Here is an 18,795-nt window from a genome sequence, read left to right as displayed (position 1 = left end):
ATAAGGTTATTATATCTATCTGTACATTTGTTAAATACATTTAAGTTGTTTTCTTATCAGAACACTTTGAGCTATTGATTGTAAAAAAAATAATACAAAAGTATTTTAATAAATGCACAAACTATTATAACACTGATACATTTACATACATTTTTAATTATTAAAAATATATATAATCTGCTAAGTGCTTGGAAGAGCACTTACTAAATACATATAATGACCTATATAAAGTGAACTACACTAATGGGTAAACAGGTGGAAATTATTCAAAATATTATTCTAAGCATAATGGCTTTTCGCCTCACTTTCCAGTTTCTGAATTATAAAACTGACAGATCAAAGAGAAGGGAAAAGATCCACCGTGAATTCCACTTTTATTGTCAATATGATGGATGATTAAGTCATTATTAAAGGAATTATGACAACAGTAAGGTATCAGAATTAAATTTATGCATTTAGCAGACACTTTTATCCAAAGCGATTTACAGTGCATTCAGGCTAACATGTTTTACCTAACATGTGTTCCCTGGGAATCAAACCCACAACATTGCGCTGCTAATGCAATGCTCTACCACTTGAGCCACATAAACACTAGAAGACAAATGAGATTGGCTGGTGAAGTTTAATCAACTTTGAACATGATTAAAAGTGTCAAGCAATTATTGTTTTATAAGAAATAAATAAAAGATCAAATATAAGGTACACTGTAAAACATGATTGCCAAATTATTAACCACAATGGCAATGTTCATAAAAAAGTAGTCTACATAAAGGCACTAGGGTAATCTACATCAATCTGAGGCGGTGTATTTGAGAGGTATGAAGAAGTATATATATTAAAGATGCTTTTCCCTGCAATATATTCCAAGTTAAATTATGTAGTGTATCCCTGGCTTCATTAAAAGCAAACACACGAAAATGTACAGCTCATTATTTTGAGTTCTTCACGAAAAAATAAAATGTAATGTAATTTTATAAAAGTTAGCACATCTACATGTATATAAACACAGCTTAAATTTTACACATCTATGTCCAATTTTAGGAATGATTACATTCTGCCACTTTCAATAAACATCAGTGTTCTTTTGGCGTGCTGGTTTCTTTGTCTTTCAGGCATTGTATGTCTTTATCTTCTGCGTGATGGCAGCACAACAGATGGGACACTTGTTCAGGGATTCTGAACACTTCTGACAAGTGACCAGGTGTCCACAGGGAATGAAGACAATGTCAATGTCACTGTCCATGCAGACTTTACACAGTTTCTCCCTCTGGAGTTTCTCAAGTTTGGTCATGGGGTCCTCTGTAGAAGAGATGAAAGAAACAAACGCATCGTTAAAACAGCAATAACAGAATTAAATAACTCACCATAATATGAACAACAACAAGTGGTTTGCTGCTTATTTATTTTATTATTATCTTTTATTATTAATATTTCGAGATGTTCAAAAGCTGTCAATCTGCACGATGTGTGGAATATTATATTTTACATATATTATTAAACTTCATTTTATGCTACAATACACTTGAAGCATTTCGATGTTTTAAAAAAAAAATATATATATATATATATATATATATATATTTTTTAAGCAAAAACCTAAAGCAAAGCATGCCCTTTTTTGGAAAACTAAGTTGGAATTCACTTCATTTAAAAGTCCCTTGCATACAAAGCAGACTTTCAAAGAAAAATAAGAAAAGAAAAAGAAAACAAGCACTTGCCAGATTTCTCAGGCATGGCACTGATGTCTTCAATAAGGGCTTCTACTGAAGTATAACCCTTGGTGTTCTGACGTAATTTCTGCTGAACGGTGCGCTCAACTATGGTGTGGTCAAAACCCATATCTACAGCTTTACATGCAATCTCTGACTGCAGGACTTTCTGTGCAACTGAACACAAAGTAGAAATCAAATAAATATCTGAAGACAGGATGTTTCCAGTGTTACTGCAGACAGCAGTTATAAAAACTATGCTTATTGATTCATTGGATTTGAAAGTAAATTAAACTCCGAAATACTTACTATGCTCATCACTTGTAAAGCCATTCTGACTTGATCTCTGTGAGGGAAAATTACAAGCATGTTAGACTACTCATAGAGCACACTATATATCTAAGAATAAAAGTTTATTGACTGTTTTCATTCTGAAATCTATCCATTCAATTAGGTTGTCACGATCCCTCAATTAAATTTGAGTACTCGATAAAAAAAAAAAAAAAAATCCATGATTGCATTTTGCTCAGGTCATTCCATGCAAAGCATTATAAGACCATTTTCTAACGCTGCACGAAAAATTTAAACCATTTAAAAATCATAGAGCATAGTGCTATTGTGAATTCACAAAGGCTGTATTTCAGTTAAATAAATATATGCGCTGTGGATTTAATATGCGCTACGGTTACGGGCATCTCAAAGCAGCTCCGTTCACAGTAAATGCTGCTCCACACAAACATTCATCATTTACATGCACGGACCGTCTCTAACGCCATCTTTATACATGTGTTCATTGCCACTTCAAAATAAAAAGTAAACCCTCGCTCTGAGTTTGCATGTTTTGATGTCCACATGCTCTACTTCAAGAAATGACAGTGGCTGCAGTATTTCTATCATAAAGAAGTGGTCAAATTTTAAAGAATAAATGGACATTTGATATCATTAAATGTTTAGTCAATATTAAACAAGGATTAGGTTGTGCTGTAAAGTGTAAAAACTATTTACAATGTACACAGGTATTTGATATAATACATAATGTACATAAGTTGTGATTATAGGCTATTTTTACATTATGTATTTTTACGCTTTTGTTCAATAAAACCATGATTACTTGCTTTTGATATTTTATTTGAACCCTTTATTATTGCCTCACTGCTAATATATAGGTATTTTAAGTAATTTTAAAGTCACTTGGGTCTATTTTATACCATATAAAATGATCAGATTACTTTATTTATCGTCAAAATAATCATAAGTGACAGTCTTACATTCAGCACAATAACTTGAGTACACATGAATGTGTAAAGTACAATTAATGACTCACTGAATGGTCTCCGTTTGGATCTCCGTTTGGATATCTCAGCTGCACACTGTTGACATATTCTTCTCCTTTTTCTGCTTGAAGGAAACTGCAGCTGGGGGTCAATTAGAATAATTTCACAATTAGACACCACTTTTTTCATCATGGTTTATGCTTGCCTCATATGATATACATCTAAAATATACTGATAAATATGATTTATTTTATACGGAGCCCCACACATGACACACAGGAAAAAATTAAGGCTAAATCGTGTGCACGATTTACTAATTTGTTCCCTCGATTTGCTAAAACGTGTGCACGATTTACTAATTTGTTCCCTCGATTTGCTAAAACGTGTGCACGATTTAGCAAATCGAGCGAACGCAATAGTAAATCGAGGGAACACAATAGTAATCGTGTGCACGTTTTAGTAAATTGAGAGATCGAACTAGTAAATCGTTCGCACAATTTATTTATTTTTTTCTTGCATGTCATGTGCGGGGCTCCGTAATTTTAAGTGCGTGTTTAGAATCAAGTTTTAGAAATGATTAAGAACAGTTCAATCAAACATAAAAAGGCAAGATTTTAAAGTATGATTTTTTTTCTTCAGGGATACACAATATATCAGTAGCATATCAGATAATATAAGAGACTATAATTTATAACTTATAATTTCAGTTAATATTGGATATATTTATGCCTTTACTCAACGTATGATGAAAACTAACTTATTTGTTTAAATGACCTTTATGACACTTACAACGTTATCTCTAGTGAATCATGAAACCAATAACTCTATAAACGTACAGTATGAAAATGGATATTACCATTAACAAAAAATAAAAACAAATGTTAGTTGACAAACATGAAACTTAAAATTAATTATATAAAAAAACTTAACCTGAAGTACTAAATTAATTAAAACTAAAATGAAAAAAAATAAAATAAATAAAAATCACAAAAACACACTAAATGCTTAACTAATATTAAAGTGAAAACTATTAATATTATATAAATTATATTAAAATAATACTGGTACATTTCAACATATTTTGACTCCCAAATTCACATTTTAATGACCAATTTCATTTTTTTTATGTTTATATATATATATATATATATATATATATATATATATATATATATATATATATATATATATATATATATATATATATATATATATACACACATATATAAAAATACTACAGCATTATTATATTCTACTTCTTTATCCTTAACAAAACAATTTTTGACATCAGCCAGAATTGTAATAGTGGTGCTTTCCTAACTCTCTTGTTGCTTTTAGAGCTTGACAGCAGCTGTTACCATATACATTCATTATATGCAGAAGAACAGCCTTGACGTCAAGTCAAATTTTCTGGTGAACATGCAAATGCACCACAGTGTCTCAGTATAAAAGAAAGTATTCACCCTGGATAGTGCCTGGCATGCTCCTCCCAAGGGTCTTCTTCAGGCCTCCAGGTCTTCAGTCCTCCTCCACATCGAAAGCAGAGCACACGGTCCTGTTCTCCTATAAGATCAAACAACACAACAGTTTGTTCACTGGTTTCCAACAGTGTGCTGCAAGGATGACATTTTTAAAGGCCAAAACCCAGAAACCTAGAAAGGTGGGTTTATTTGTGAAGACCATCATGATGAACAAAACTTTTAAGAATCAGGAACTTTTGTTGGTGACAGTTTTTTTTTTCTGCAATAATCCAAAAGAAAGTGGGGAAATCCTATTGGGTTTTTGTTATGGGAACTAGGGTGATGCTAACTTCCAGTTTAGCCGATGTGTAACCCTAGACCACAAAACCATGTCTTAAGTCGCTGGGGTATATTTTTAGCAATAGCCATAAAAACATTGTATGGGTCAAAATTATTGATTTTTCTTTTATGCCAAAAATCAGTTTCATGAAGATATTTAGTAAATTTACTAACATAAATATATCAAAACTTAATTTTGATTAGTAATTGCATTGCATTGCTAAGAACTTCATTTGGACAACTTCAAAAGCGATTTTCTCAATATTTAGATTTTTTTTGCACCCTCAGTTTCCAGATTGTCCAATTATAATAAACAATACATCTATGGAAAGCTTATTTATTCAGCTTGCATATGATGTATAAATCTACATACATACATACATCACTGTGCTCTATTCTCCATATATATATATATATATATATATATATATATATATATATATATATATAAAACAAAGTTCTCTAAAAGCTAGTTGTATAAATAACTGAATAAGCTTGGAGAATGATTACAGTAGTTACCTGTGCTGTAGAAACCGGCTCTTGCCAGTCTCTCAGGGTCTATGGGATGTTGTCTGTCTCTGAAGCTTTCAAGACGCCCCTCAAAAGTCTCCATAGAGGGTCTTTGCCCATTCACCCTGGGTCTAGGTGTTTGCAGTGGCACATTGCCCACATCGTGGCCCAAGATGAAGAAGCAGTTTGGGTAGTGCTTTGCATGTTCACCCCAGGCATCGTCACCTGGCTCCCATCCTGCCAGCTTCTGCCCACAACAGAAGCACTCCACAATGTCTTCTGTGCCCAAGTAATACATTCCTGCTGCTGCCAGGTCTTCAGGCTGAACTGGAGCGCTTGCAGGCCAGTTACTGAAAGTATTCAGCCGAGCTTCCTCGCTCTTCATGTATGGCTTATTGGGATAAATGGTCTGATCCAGCACCTCTCCCGTGCGGAGCTGGAACTCCCTGGCTTCGGCCTCTTCGTCGTAATCAGGGCTTTGAATGAAGTTGGAGACTCTCAAGCCGTGAGCACAGCTGAGGAACTTGCAGTTGGGCGATGCTTGCTGATGTCTGTTCAGTGGGGTGTCCCCTCGGTTCCAGTCCTCCACTGTCGCATGGCAGCTGAAACAGCACACCCTGTCTGCCTGACCTGTAAAATAAAAGCCTGCCCTGGCCAGACGCTCGGCTGAAAATTCTTCAGAACGGGGGAAGCGCTGGAAGGAATTCACACGATTATAAATGGATGACCATCCATCATCAGCAACAATTTCACCATCTTGACTTGACTGGGCCATTATTGCTGTAACCAAAAAAAAAAAGAACATTGTCAATTAAATACAAATATGTATACATTAGCAGTTACAACGTTGGAATAATTAAGAAAGGAGTCTCTTATGCTCAACAAGACTATAAGATTGTAGTCTCAGCCTCTGACTTCACACCCACGGACCGTTGGCTAAACATCTGACGCCTATGGCACGCAAAAGTGGAAACACTTCAGGAATGTCAAAGTCATCATTGAATTCTACAGGATTTCCGGGAGATACGTGTGTAGCATTCTTTAACTTTCTGCCTGGAAACAAAACCCCCTCACGAAAGAAGAAAGCCGTAGTGTTTACAACTGTGATAATGAGCACTTATCAGGATCAAGTAAACAATGGAGTTTAAAAAGAATGTGAAATATTAAAAGCTCGAGGCATAGAATCTTTAAAATACGTCCGAGAGTTTTTCCCACCTGTCTGTTTTTGTGGCAACATTTCCACACCTCGAAACGTGACGATGAACGAAACAAATTGTGATTGGTTGTTGGACATGTCAGTCAAACGGACTCATGGGCGGGCCTTGGCCAAAGAAAGCTGCCATGGATTTCAGACCTTCAGCTTGACTGAAGATTGTGAAATCTTCACAAATCATTTTCAAATAGCCTACTGATTTGTTGCTCAATTTTCATCAGTCACTGGTGCTCAAATATAAATAATTCTTCTCATCAATGTAATAATTTCTGCTGAACATTTTTGTGAAAACCATCATACCTTCAAGTTCAATGAAAATAATTTATTTGCAATCTTGCGTAACATTATAATTGTCTTCTACTGTCACTAATTCATCCTCTCTAAATAAAATTATTATTATTACTATTATTATTATTAAATCTTAACCCAAACTTTTGAATGGTAGTGTATCATGGTTTCCACTAAAATATTAAGCAGCACAACAGTTTTCAATATTGATAATAATAAATGTTTTTTGAGCAGCATATCAGAAGGATTTCTGAAGGATCATGTGACACTAAAGACTAAAGGACGCAAAAAAAAATTGCCTTTTGTCACAATAATAAAACACACACACACACACACACACATACATGCATACATACATACATACATACATACATACATACATACATACATACATATATATATATACATATATACATATATATATATATATATATATATATATATATATATATATATTAATTTTACTCAATAGGTTCTGAAGAAAACAATGCTAACAACAAAATACCAAAAATAATTCAATTAGTATATTTTTAAATTTTCTAAAGCAATGTTTTCAAATAGTTAAGTCTGGTTGTTAGGTTGCTGATATGTGGTTGCTCAGATCAATACAATCAGGCAAGAATGATCAATAATAGTGATTCTCGCTTTTGTGTAATTATTGCAAAGTTTTAAAAACCTTTATCTTGTTCAGAAATGCTGTTACTAAGGAGGTCATATGTCATTTCCACGACAATGGTCCGATATCAAATTGAGTCACCAGAACATAGTGAACCTGAAGGGCTGATCAGAACATTCCATAGCTTCCATGAAACCTCCTGTGTGTTGGGTTTACATTGTTTGTGCATGACTCACATCCACCAATGACACACACTGAATGGATATCTACAGTCTTTGAACAAGGATTGCAAAGCCATGAATGATTTAAAAGAATCCAAAAAATTGTAACCGTGAGAGTTTTTCTGAGTTCCTGTCACTTTAAGATAAAGAGGCTGTCAGTCACGTCTCAAGCTAGTGTAAGGTGATATAACATCCACCCTGGTTCTCACTGCTCAAGAACATTTAAGAACTGTTTAATCTGTCCCGACTACACTTACATGGAACTACCTTAATCATGATCTTGCATCATGTGGTTGTACATCATATACACTACAATTCAAATATCTTATGCAACATCTTTTTGTAATCGAGTGGAATGACTGCACCTTATGTCCACACATCTTGACATGATCATGACAATCAGTAACATTATCACACCTTTCTACACATCACAGCATTCCACTGCAAGAGTCAAAAGTTGTCCTGCCCAAAACATAACTATCAGAAAATTCCTAGAAACTTGGAGGACTATTTTTTCTGCTACTTTCATTTTATATCTTAGCATTTGAAATGAAAGGAAATTACACTTGAAAAGCACTGAAATAACTTTCCATCCTGAATTACGACTAACTTCCAATTATAGAATTGCCCTGTTAATACTCTGTAAAAATATAATCAAGGAAAACAAATGCATTGCATGCATGTAACGTTATATACATCTAGATCCACACACACGCGCATATCCATCTAGTTCCAAGTTCCAGCTGGTTCCAACAAAGGCCTTAAACTTGAAAACAATTATGCTACAAAAGGTTTACTAACAACAGAGATCTGCGTGTGGACCTCATTGCTCACAACGGTAATGCGTCAAGTTCAAATGTTTTCGGTTTGACAGTCCTTGTGTTACAGAGTAGACTGAAAAGCTTTCACTTTCCTTCATTTGCGATCAAGGCAGGGAAAACATTCAAAAGGAGGCCGCATCGAAGAGCACGGTCGGGCTTTGACCTTAACTCGACAATCAGGCTAGGATTAACTACAGCGCACTAGCGTTAGCATGAGCTAGCATTCCGCGATGTCATAAACCTTATCGTCTGCTTACCTTAGGTCAAGAAACGCGTTATTAACTCGAAATCAACTCCAGTACTTGAAATATTTCAATCTTCACTCCGTTCTGCCCTTGTTCGAAGCAAATTAATGTGTTCCAGGCGACGCAGAGGGTGGAAACAATGTAAATACGTCAGTTTACAATGGGGGCGGACCCGATGTAGGAATTGATTGATGATTGGCTGCTGTTTGTATTATGAATATTAATTAAATGGGACTCTCCAGTACAATTCCCAATTCAAATGTTTCATGAGTTAACCTTTGCATTAGTAAGATTCGTAGTTTCATGTCATTTGGAAAGTGGGTTGGAATTTTTTTTACATTTTACATTTTTTTTATTTCGCTTTGTGTACCAGCTTACATGAATTTTTCTATCGTTACAAGAAAGCCAACCACAACATTTTTTATTATACCCTAAATATCATAAATGTGAAGACAGGGTTCCTACGCAGTATGAACTTATTTTCCAGACATAGAAAAGTGTGGATAAAAGAAAACAGACAATCCAAAATTTTGTTTCCAGAATATTGTTGACCCTATTTTGTTTTATAAAATATAAAATGTAGAAAAATAAATTTTCTCCTACAAGCAGAGTATTTTCATGGCAGATAAAGTCTCATTCCATTCATGAAAATAGTTGTTTTTTTTAAATATATAATTGAAGAAACAAAAATGTGGACCTGTGTCTTATAAATTGAGATTAAGATAAATTAAAACAAACATTCAAACTGAACTTTTCTTCAATCAGACTAGTAGTGGTGTTAGTAAGTATACTGAAATTGTTAAAAATGCAATGATAACAGCCATTCTGCAGGACTGGAGGTACTGAGTATCAGATCGATTCGGTTTTTCAACAACTCTACAGTCTGTCACATTGATAACCACGGCAAAGGATGGCTCCAAAAAAAAAAAAAATCTGATCTAAAAATAGATCATGGACTGTAATTGCGCAATGACATTTTTTTCATATAATTACTTTCATTGTTTTCCTTTTATTACTAATCTTTTTGTGACAGCAATTTTTATCTAACTGAAAAATATGTGACAGCTACATGCGGTTTATTGTGTTATTTACTTAATTATTATTAGCATTAATAATTAATTTAATATTTTTCAAATAGCTAAAATAGTGAAATAGTTTCAATAGTTTTTGCTATGGTACCAAGAACTGTGCAGTTTTACTGTTATTGGTACAAACTACTGAAAAATTGGTACTGTGACAACATTACTTTATTATGAAATTGTAAATTCAATATTGTGAAATTAACCTTTAATTGTTACTACTTTAAATATTTTCACACAAAAAAAATGTGCTGAAAAAAAAATCGACAGAGAAAAATATGCAATTTTGAAATGGAAAATGTGTAGCAATTTACAGTGTGTGCTCTATATAGCCTATGGCACTATTTGCATAAGCTGATAACAGAAGCCCATATTTTTGTCATAGCCATTCACATTTAACTTTTGTGGTTCACATCCCGTTTCCATTACTTATTTCTACTACTGTTCTTGTGGCTCGGTATTAGAGCATTGTGTTAGCAGCGCAAAAGGTTGTGGGTTCATACTGTAAGTCCCTTTGGATAAAAGTGTCTGCTAAATGTATAATGTAATGTAACTAGAAACTTGCACCCAGCTACATTTCCACATTCAAAAACTGTATTATACATGTATCTTGATCATTTGATCAATATTATAGTCTGAGCATTCGTGCAACCTGAAACCAGGTAAACTAATGGTTTTGCATATCTGGGTTACACATGTGAAGGGTCACACATATATTCATATGTGGCGCATACATTTTATGTGATTTTTTAAAAACTGACTGAACCTCTTCTGAATATAATCATATGTAACAAATGTGACTGCAAGCAAGATTCTAGAAATACTACTAGAATAAACACATTTTCATCTAAACTTAGCGATGGTCACAAGTGGAATCCATGAGAATGGAAATGTTGGATCCTCACAATCTATCACCTGTGTTCCTCATTTGTGAGATTCTTAATGAAGTGTCTGTTATATTAATAAATAAATGGTTGAGAACACTGGTTCCTCATAACTACACCCTGAGACTGGTTGATACAGGATTTGAACATAGAGAGGCGGACCACTTCCCAAAATGTAAGAATGGCATGAGATGAGGTATTTCCATGTTCAGTGTTATAAGATACCGTCATGGGGAATCGTGGCAAACTGTAGTTTAGTGTCTGAGGAAGTTATCTTTACCACTACCCTATTTACACGGTGAAACTTTTGCTGACAAGCTAGCGGCACTGCATGACACATTCATATGTTTTTTTTTTTTTTTAAATGTGTGGTCAGCATTTCCCTTGTTAGTAACCTAGAACTAGAATATTTAACAGCAGTTGTTGAAAGAAGTCTGCCTAAATACATATACAGTGTCGAATGGCCAGAAGCTCGAGTAGTAAAAACTTAGAACTACTAGCTGAATGAGAAAGAATAAAAGAGCATCTTATAATTGTATAATATATACTACAGTTCAAAAGTTATGGTCAGTTTTTAAAACTTTATGGCCTTTATATGCTCATCAAGGCTGCATTGATTTGATCAAAAACAGTGAAAACAGAAACATACTAAAATGGACAATTTAATAATGTTTAAATAATAATTTACATCGATTTGTATATTAATATATTTTAAAAAGTAATTTATTAATGTGATAGCAAGGCTGTATTGTTACCAGCTCTTACTCCAGTCTTCAGTGTCACATGATGCTTCAGAAATCTTTCAAATATACTGATTTGCTATTGCTGCTCAGTAATTTTGTGGAAACCATGATACATATTTTTCAGATTCCTTGATAAATAAAAAGTAGAAAAAAAAAAAAAACAGCATCTATTTGAAATAGAAATCTTTTCTGAACATTATAAATGTATTTACTGTAACCTTTCAATATCAATTGATTCATTTAATGCATCCTTGCAGATTAAAATGAGTAATTTCTTTTGAAAATCTTTGTGTTTCCAAACTTTTGGATGTTAACGTACAGGATGGGCTCATTTCTGTATTCATTTATCTTTTAAGACAACACTTATACTATATGACAGCAACAGTCAATTTTATTCAATTATGGTACATATGGTATCGTGATTTTCACACAGGGATACAAAACTAGAAATTACATTTTAAGTCGCTAACAAATATCACAATCTGCTTTAGGTTTGACAGAAATAAAGCATTAATGGCTGAAGTTGACAAATAATAATCAGAATGTTATCTAGAAGTCTACAATAAAATGCACGGAAAATGTCCAACTTATCAAGTCATGAGATTTTAAACTGTCAAAAAGTGAACGTTGACCTCAACATAATTCTTCTCCTCAGCAATCATCTTTAAAGCTTCTTTCTTTCAAATACAGTCACAAACAAGTATTCATCATACTTGAAGAGCAGCTTAATTGAACACTTGTTTCAACCCTCTACGATCCGTTTCAACACCGATCCCAAGCCACCTTTAGCCACTTGTAGAGGCGTCATCGTTTCCTTGTTCTCAATGTAGATGCTGGCACCATGTTCCACAAGGAGTTTTGCAGCCTCTGATCGCTCCTCGTCACATGCAAGATGACTGTAAAACCAATGAAAAGCTCATGCAGGACTGCTCTGAGGAAGCATTTATACATAATTATGAGCCAATTATGAGCGGTTCTACTTACAGTGGTGTGTTTCCTTCAGAGTCCTGAATGTTGGTAGAAGCACTCTCTTTTAAAAGAAGCTGAATGAGTCTGTAGTTGCCCTTGGCAGATGCTCGGTGTAGAGGTGTGGATTTCAGTTTATCTGTTGCATTAGGATCTGCTCCATTTTCCAGCAAAATCTGGGCTATCTGTTACAAAAAAAAATAATAATTATAAAAAACAAAAAACTTTAATATAATGATTATAAAGATTTAATATATTATTAAAATAAAAGCTTCCTGAAAAAAATTCACTTTCATTGAAACTTAGGGGCAGTCCGAAGTGGAATTCATGAGAATGGAAGTGCTATATCATCACCATCAATCAGCTGTGTTCCTCATTTCTTCAGCGTTTCTGAATGAAGTGTCTGTTATATTAACACATTTAATCTAAATGGTTGAGAGTACTGGGCCCTTAACTGAACTTGGGAAAAAGTGCTAGCAAAATAAAGTATTTCAAGTTAGTTAATCGATGATTCAGTGATGTTCTCATCCAGTTCAGCTCTCTTTCAATAGTGCCTGTGCAATCAGTCAAGCGGCGCTAACTAAGCAAGCCAAAGGGGACCGCGACAAGGAACCAAAACTCCACTGGTGGCAGAAACGGAGAAAAAACCTTGGGAGAAACCAGGCTCAGTCTGGGGGTGGGTGGGCGTTCTCCCCTGGCCTCTCCACTAAAATGTTTCATATTTTAATTTTGCATTCTACCTTTGATAAAACTGTGCTGTTAAGTTTTGTGAAGGAGGGCCACTGGTAGGAAGCTTTTTAGCTGTGTTTATGATTAACAGTTACTACAAACTATGTATTTTAGGTATGGAAATTATGTATTTTGAGTTGTGCTACTTTACGTGCTACTTTAGGCACCACTTTAACCACCAACCAACCAACCACACCACAACCCCGCGTCTCGCCCACACTGTCCTCTTTTTGGAAAACTAAAATATAGTCACCCTGATTAAATGACGCGGTTACCTGGTGATTCGATCGGATCGTTATAGATGTCAGGGTATTTCACATTTGGCTGTTCAGTTGGACAATTTCTCCAACAAAAGGAAAGTAAGGAAAAGAAGCACTGATATAGACCAATTAAATTTAGTTTCTCTATATATCTTCTCCTCTCAGGTTCACATAAGGTGGGGAAATAATCCTTTGACATGGTTTAAAATAATAAATTAATATGTAATGAATGTTTCCTGCCAGTGCGTATTTCTCCGTGTACACTGCACTCCACTTTTGTGTCCTTAAATGCTCGTTTTGTCGGGGGTCGACAGGTTATAAAAACATAGTTCTGGGTTTTCTAGCTTGTTTACTGTACACCTTGTCACGCAGCAGCATATTTGTTTTTGTTGTAAGCCAGAAATGTCAAGGAGGCAGCTTCCCAATATACAAAGTCAACAGATCGAGATGGATGGATTGGATAAAGATTCCTTACTATTAGAGAATGCTGAACAACGATGCAAGTGATCAAATGAAACTTAATTCATACAAAGTGGCTGGGTATCAACCAGCTGCCACAAGATTACATTTCCATATATGATTTTCTTCTATTTGTGTTGTGAGGGCTTCCAAAAGTTTAATGCAAATCACTATATAATAAATCTACAGCGATCAAATACTAAGCCACATCTTATTTTGAGTTGTTTCCCATACCTGCACATGCTTATTCGATAACCGTTTTATTCCTATTTGGGTTTATGTATATACTTTATTTATCATTTTCGGCTATTAAACTATTTGTCATGATTTTAAATCTGCATTTAACCACAACAAATTTAAAAGATTTGCTGAATTCTGATTTTGTAGTTTTTGTAGATTTAAAATTAAATTATTATAATCTTATTTCAAGTGATTAAAGGTTTAGAAAAACTGTCAGTAATCAGCATTGAGAACTACTGTAAGGTTAACCCTGCCTGGTTTAAAAAAAAATTATTAACAATTGAAAAGTAATCAAAACATAATCAAATGTAATCAGTTACATTTATAAAGTAATAGAATTAGTTACACTACTTATTACATCTTAAATAGGCTAAGTTGTAATCTGTAACCTATTATGTTTCCAAAGTAACCTTCCCAACACCCCTTAAATAAAACTTATTTTACCCCAACCAAAGGTTAGTCCAAAATAATAATAATTTGTCGAACGGTCATTTGATCTCATATGATCTAAGGGCCTGCAATAATGTGTTGAACTGAACGGTGTTAACTAATGAAAGTGCTCTCAACTAATCATTTCAACCGTGTGTGTATATATATATATATATATATATATATATATATATATATACATATACATATATATACAGTACAGACCAAAAGTTTGGACACACCTTCTCATTCAAAGAGTTTTCTTTATTTTCATGACTATGAATATTGTAGAGTCACACTGAAGGCATCAAGGGCTATTTGACCAAGAAGGAGAGTGATGGGGTGCTGCGCCAGATGACCTGGCCTCCACAGTCACCAGACCTGAACCCAATCGAGATGGTTTAGGGGTGAGCTGGACCGCAGACAGAAGGCAAAAGGGCCAACAAGTGCTAAGCATCTCTCGGGGAACTCCTTCAAGACTGTTGGAAGACCATTTCAGGTGACTACCTCTTAAAGCTCATCAAGAGAATGCCAAGAGTGTGCAAAGCAGTAATCAAAGCAAAAGGTGGCTACTTTGAAGAACCTACAACATGACATATTTTCAGTTGTTTCACACTTTTTGTTATATATATATATATATATATATATAATTCCACATGTGTTAATTCATAGTTTTGATGCCTTCATTGTGACTCTACAATTTTCATAGTCATGAAAATAAAGAAAACTCTTTGAATGAGAAGGTGTGTCCAAACGTTTGGTCTGTACTATATATATATATATATATATATATATATATATATATAAAATAAATATTTCATGTAATAATTTAATATAACTCCGATTAAGAAAATACAAAGCTGGAAATGTTGAAGCTACCTCATATAGGTTTTTGGATGCTGCGTAGTGTAGTGGGGTGCAACCATTCTGGTTCACAGCGTTCAGCTGAGCTCCTTTGGATATTAAGGATCTGACAATTTCTTCTCTCCCAGCAGATGCTGCTATATGAAGAGGAGTCCAACATGCCTGAAATGATATAAAAGTGTAAAGAACTCCACCAAGAGGATCTGCAGTGAATGACAAAGTGTCAATAGTGCTACTATCTGGACATGTATAAAAAAAAATGTCATGTTATAATTCCACATCTAAATCAATTGGAGATAAGCAATAACGCTGAGAGGAAAGTTTTTTTTTTTAATACAATAGCTTTAAGTGATGCAGTGCGAGGTTCTGGACTGAAGCAGGACACACTGCTGACTCACATCATCTTTGAGATCCACATCTACGCCAAGATCCAGCAGAAACTTCACGACAGCCACATGTCCAGCTGAACAAGCCCAGTGCAGAGCAGTCCTGCTGTCCTGTAAGAAGGAAGCATTCGTTCAGAGCATGTTCAATAGTTCACGCTTACATATAATTAGCTGAGGTATGGAATGCGTATTTGGCGTGTTGTCCGGGGAAGGGCTCCGAGCTGGGGAAGGGCCCGAACCTAGAGTACCAACCCCTTCTATTTATAAAGTGAACTTGAAGTGAGGAGATGGGGTGGAGGAGGGATGCTGGTGAACCGTCAATGGATAGAGGTAAGTCAGCGATATTTATACTATGGGATTGATTACTTGATTATGGTCCACCTGTGTTGATTAGGCTAAGTATCTGACGCGCTCCTCTCGAATCTTATTAATAAAATTACATTTAAACTCGTGACAGACCGCTATCTCCGAATCAATGGAGAGACTTCAGTATAGCATCATGCTAACCGCTGTGTGCGCGCACCGACACGTCCCACTGAACATTACCTGGTCTGTTTTGGTCGCTAGTGAGCTGTCAGACAACACGCATTTTTTAAGTTCTTCAAACTTTCCAGTATAAGCTAAATTACAGATTTCTACATTTGATACTCTTCCCTCCATCTCAGACTTTGGGGAGCACAAGTGCGACAATCTAAATGGCCCCGCCTCAACCAGACAAGCTGCAATTTCATTGGATAAAACAACTCACTGAGGCGCCGAAGAGTGGTGCCTGATTAAAAGAATATACAAGAACTAACAAACGTACCTAAAGTTGTAATAAAGCTGGCTGAGTACTTCATTTGGCTTATTTTGTAAGTAATATATATATATATATATATATATATATATATATATATATATATATATATATATATATATATATATATATATAATTAGCCAGTGTAGCCCCAATTTTTTATATTTAGAAACTTTAGATTCTATAAATTCTTTATATGTAGATATATATGTAAAATAATATGTTTTTGAAATGATTAACGTTACCCTAAAACTTTATTGTGGCTTTTTATTACATTTTGGTACCAAGTGCAAATAAGTTTCACTTTTTTTTTTTTTTTTGTACTTTGGCTTCAAAAATGACCAAAAGATCATATGATGCATACATACTACATACTACAAACATATGATAACGCATTTTCCCTTCTTTTCTTTCCTTTCCTTTCTTTTTTTTAATTAATCGTGTTACGATTTTACTCAGTTAACTTACGTATGCATAAATGCAAATAAGAAAATCCAACCCAATAAAAAAAGGTAATGTAAACACACTAGCCAATTTCTTTGTGTGTGTGTGCACTTTAAGTATTTATTTGACTTATTTATGCACTTAAATTTGCTCTTTGTCATCCTGTTCAACGTTAGTCCTGCAGCTGGGAACTTAGAAAGAGGGGGTAGTTTTCCGGCGGAACAATAACGGTGAACACACACATTTGAGTAAATTTGAGAGTGAAATATCATAATTCTGATATTTTTACACGCAATACCATTCTTTTCCAATTGGGCATAAACTACGACTAACGTACATGTGATTTTCTTGCATACCGCAATTTTACGATGCGCAGCTTTTTTTCATCTGGCGCGTGACTATATATATTTATTATTATTAGTTATTTAATATTTATGTTTTAAATATTTATTTATTTTATTTCTGTAGTTTGGATTTTAATTTCGAGATCGGTGAGGTGACCGTTCAGTAGCATGGCTTTAACGGCGGTGAGTGTTCTCTGGTGTCAACATTCATCTAAACGCTTATGCCAATATATTTCCTAACTGTGCTCATCGATTAAATCTGCTCGGAGCTGATCAGGACTTCAGGACTCTAGTTGATCAGTCGTGCAGATACTCGGATGAATTCGTCAATATCTATTATGACTGTATGGATAAGAGAAGAAGGGTATGCTCATCTCATGCTTGGAAATGGACTGCCAGCCTGTGCATGGTATGCTACAACGTACACATCATATTTTAATTCATAATAATAATAATATATTTTCCTATTGTTTAATCAAATGCTTTTTTTATGTATATATAACAGAACAAGCAACTCAAATGACTCTGTTGGTGGTTACAGCTGGCTCAGTGAAATTTAATACTAACAAACAGAGATTCTTCAACCAGAATTTCTTGATAACTGCCCAAGCCTCTCCTAACAGTGAACAGCCGGTGTGGAAGATTGCAAGCGACTGTTTTCGCTTTCAAGACCGGGCGAACTGAATTGTAGCTAATCTTTTTTATTATTATTTTTTTTTTCCAATTTAAGTGCGTTCTGTAAATATGAACATTCACATCTGAACTGTTTCTAATATGGAATACCACACAATTGGAGTAGAAAACAATTTTACTTGTTCTCAGTAAATATTACATACAGTGAACCACAAAAGCAAGCAAATTCACAATTTCTCAATACAAACATTTACTGCTGTGTAGCCTTGCTTGTGGTGATCGGAAACCTGAGGGCCGTGGGGAAAATAACTGCTGATTTTGTTTGCTTAAGGGCGAGTTGTTTAACAATGGCTAAAAATCTCTGACAAAAAGACTAGTGCAAATGACAAAATAATTATAAATAAAATACACATTCTAGAAAGAGACATTTGGTAACTCGAGAGATAAATTACAGTGCCTGTACAGATCACGCTTTAAAAAATAAAAGGGCTAAAATAAAATGTAGTTTTGACCAAATACATTATAATACAGAATACAACAATAACAAGGTACCTCAACCATGAAATTCATATTCTTTTTTTTTTTTTTTACCTTTTTACATTAAGTATTGAAAACTGTTTTTAATGACATATTACCAAATATACTAAAAGCCTGCAGAAGTGGAATTTGTAACAGAGAAGAGACAATCAGACACAACAGTAAAATGAGTGGTTTGAGAAAAATCAGACGTGAAAATACACTATAGATGTACTATAAACTTTACCTCTTGCTTAAGAGGTGAAAAACTTCCTAAAATGTTCCCTTCATTTCAGTTAAGTGTAATGAACCGCACAAATGAGCATT

General features: G+C 34.4%; 2 protein-coding genes and 1 pseudogene across 3 annotated transcripts; 1 reads left to right on the top strand and 2 right to left on the bottom strand.

Annotated features, from left to right (window-relative positions):
• Positions 1-357: 357 nt before the first annotated feature.
• Positions 358-8,872, bottom strand: LOC132113550 (E3 ubiquitin-protein ligase XIAP-like). 2 transcript variants are annotated; one of them, XM_059521362.1, is made up of 7 exons: positions 8,709-8,872; positions 5,302-6,072; positions 4,447-4,546; positions 3,034-3,124; positions 2,019-2,055; positions 1,719-1,886; positions 358-1,299 (listed from the first exon to the last, which is right to left on the bottom strand). In XM_059521362.1, the coding sequence occupies exons 2-7, from the start codon at positions 6,065-6,067 to the stop codon at positions 1,109-1,111; spliced, it is 1,353 nt and encodes a 450-aa protein (XP_059377345.1). In that variant the 5' UTR covers positions 6,068-6,072; positions 8,709-8,872; the 3' UTR covers positions 358-1,108. The 2 variants fall into 2 exon arrangements, with proteins under 2 accessions (XP_059377345.1, XP_059377346.1); XM_059521363.1 differs by lacking the exon at positions 1,719-1,886 and having other exon boundaries at positions 8,709-8,871.
• Positions 8,873-11,773: 2,901 nt separating this feature from the next.
• Positions 11,774-16,411, bottom strand: LOC132113547 (26S proteasome non-ATPase regulatory subunit 10-like). The gene is made up of 5 exons (XM_059521361.1): positions 16,282-16,411; positions 15,748-15,846; positions 15,365-15,511; positions 12,387-12,553; positions 11,774-12,298 (listed from the first exon to the last, which is right to left on the bottom strand). The coding sequence occupies exons 1-5, from the start codon at positions 16,393-16,395 to the stop codon at positions 12,145-12,147; spliced, it is 681 nt and encodes a 226-aa protein (XP_059377344.1). The 5' UTR covers positions 16,396-16,411; the 3' UTR covers positions 11,774-12,144.
• A 1,076-nt stretch (positions 16,412-17,487) lies between these two features.
• LOC132113548 (NTF2-related export protein 2-like) lies at positions 17,488-18,003 on the top strand (annotated as a pseudogene).
• The last annotated feature ends 792 nt before the right edge of the window (positions 18,004-18,795 follow it).

The sequence above is a fragment of the Carassius carassius genome, chromosome 33 (assembly GCF_963082965.1).
Source record: "Carassius carassius chromosome 33, fCarCar2.1, whole genome shotgun sequence".
In the NCBI taxonomy this organism is placed as follows: Eukaryota; Metazoa; Chordata; class Actinopteri; order Cypriniformes; family Cyprinidae; genus Carassius; species Carassius carassius.
This window is presented reverse-complemented; position numbering and strand designations above follow the sequence as displayed.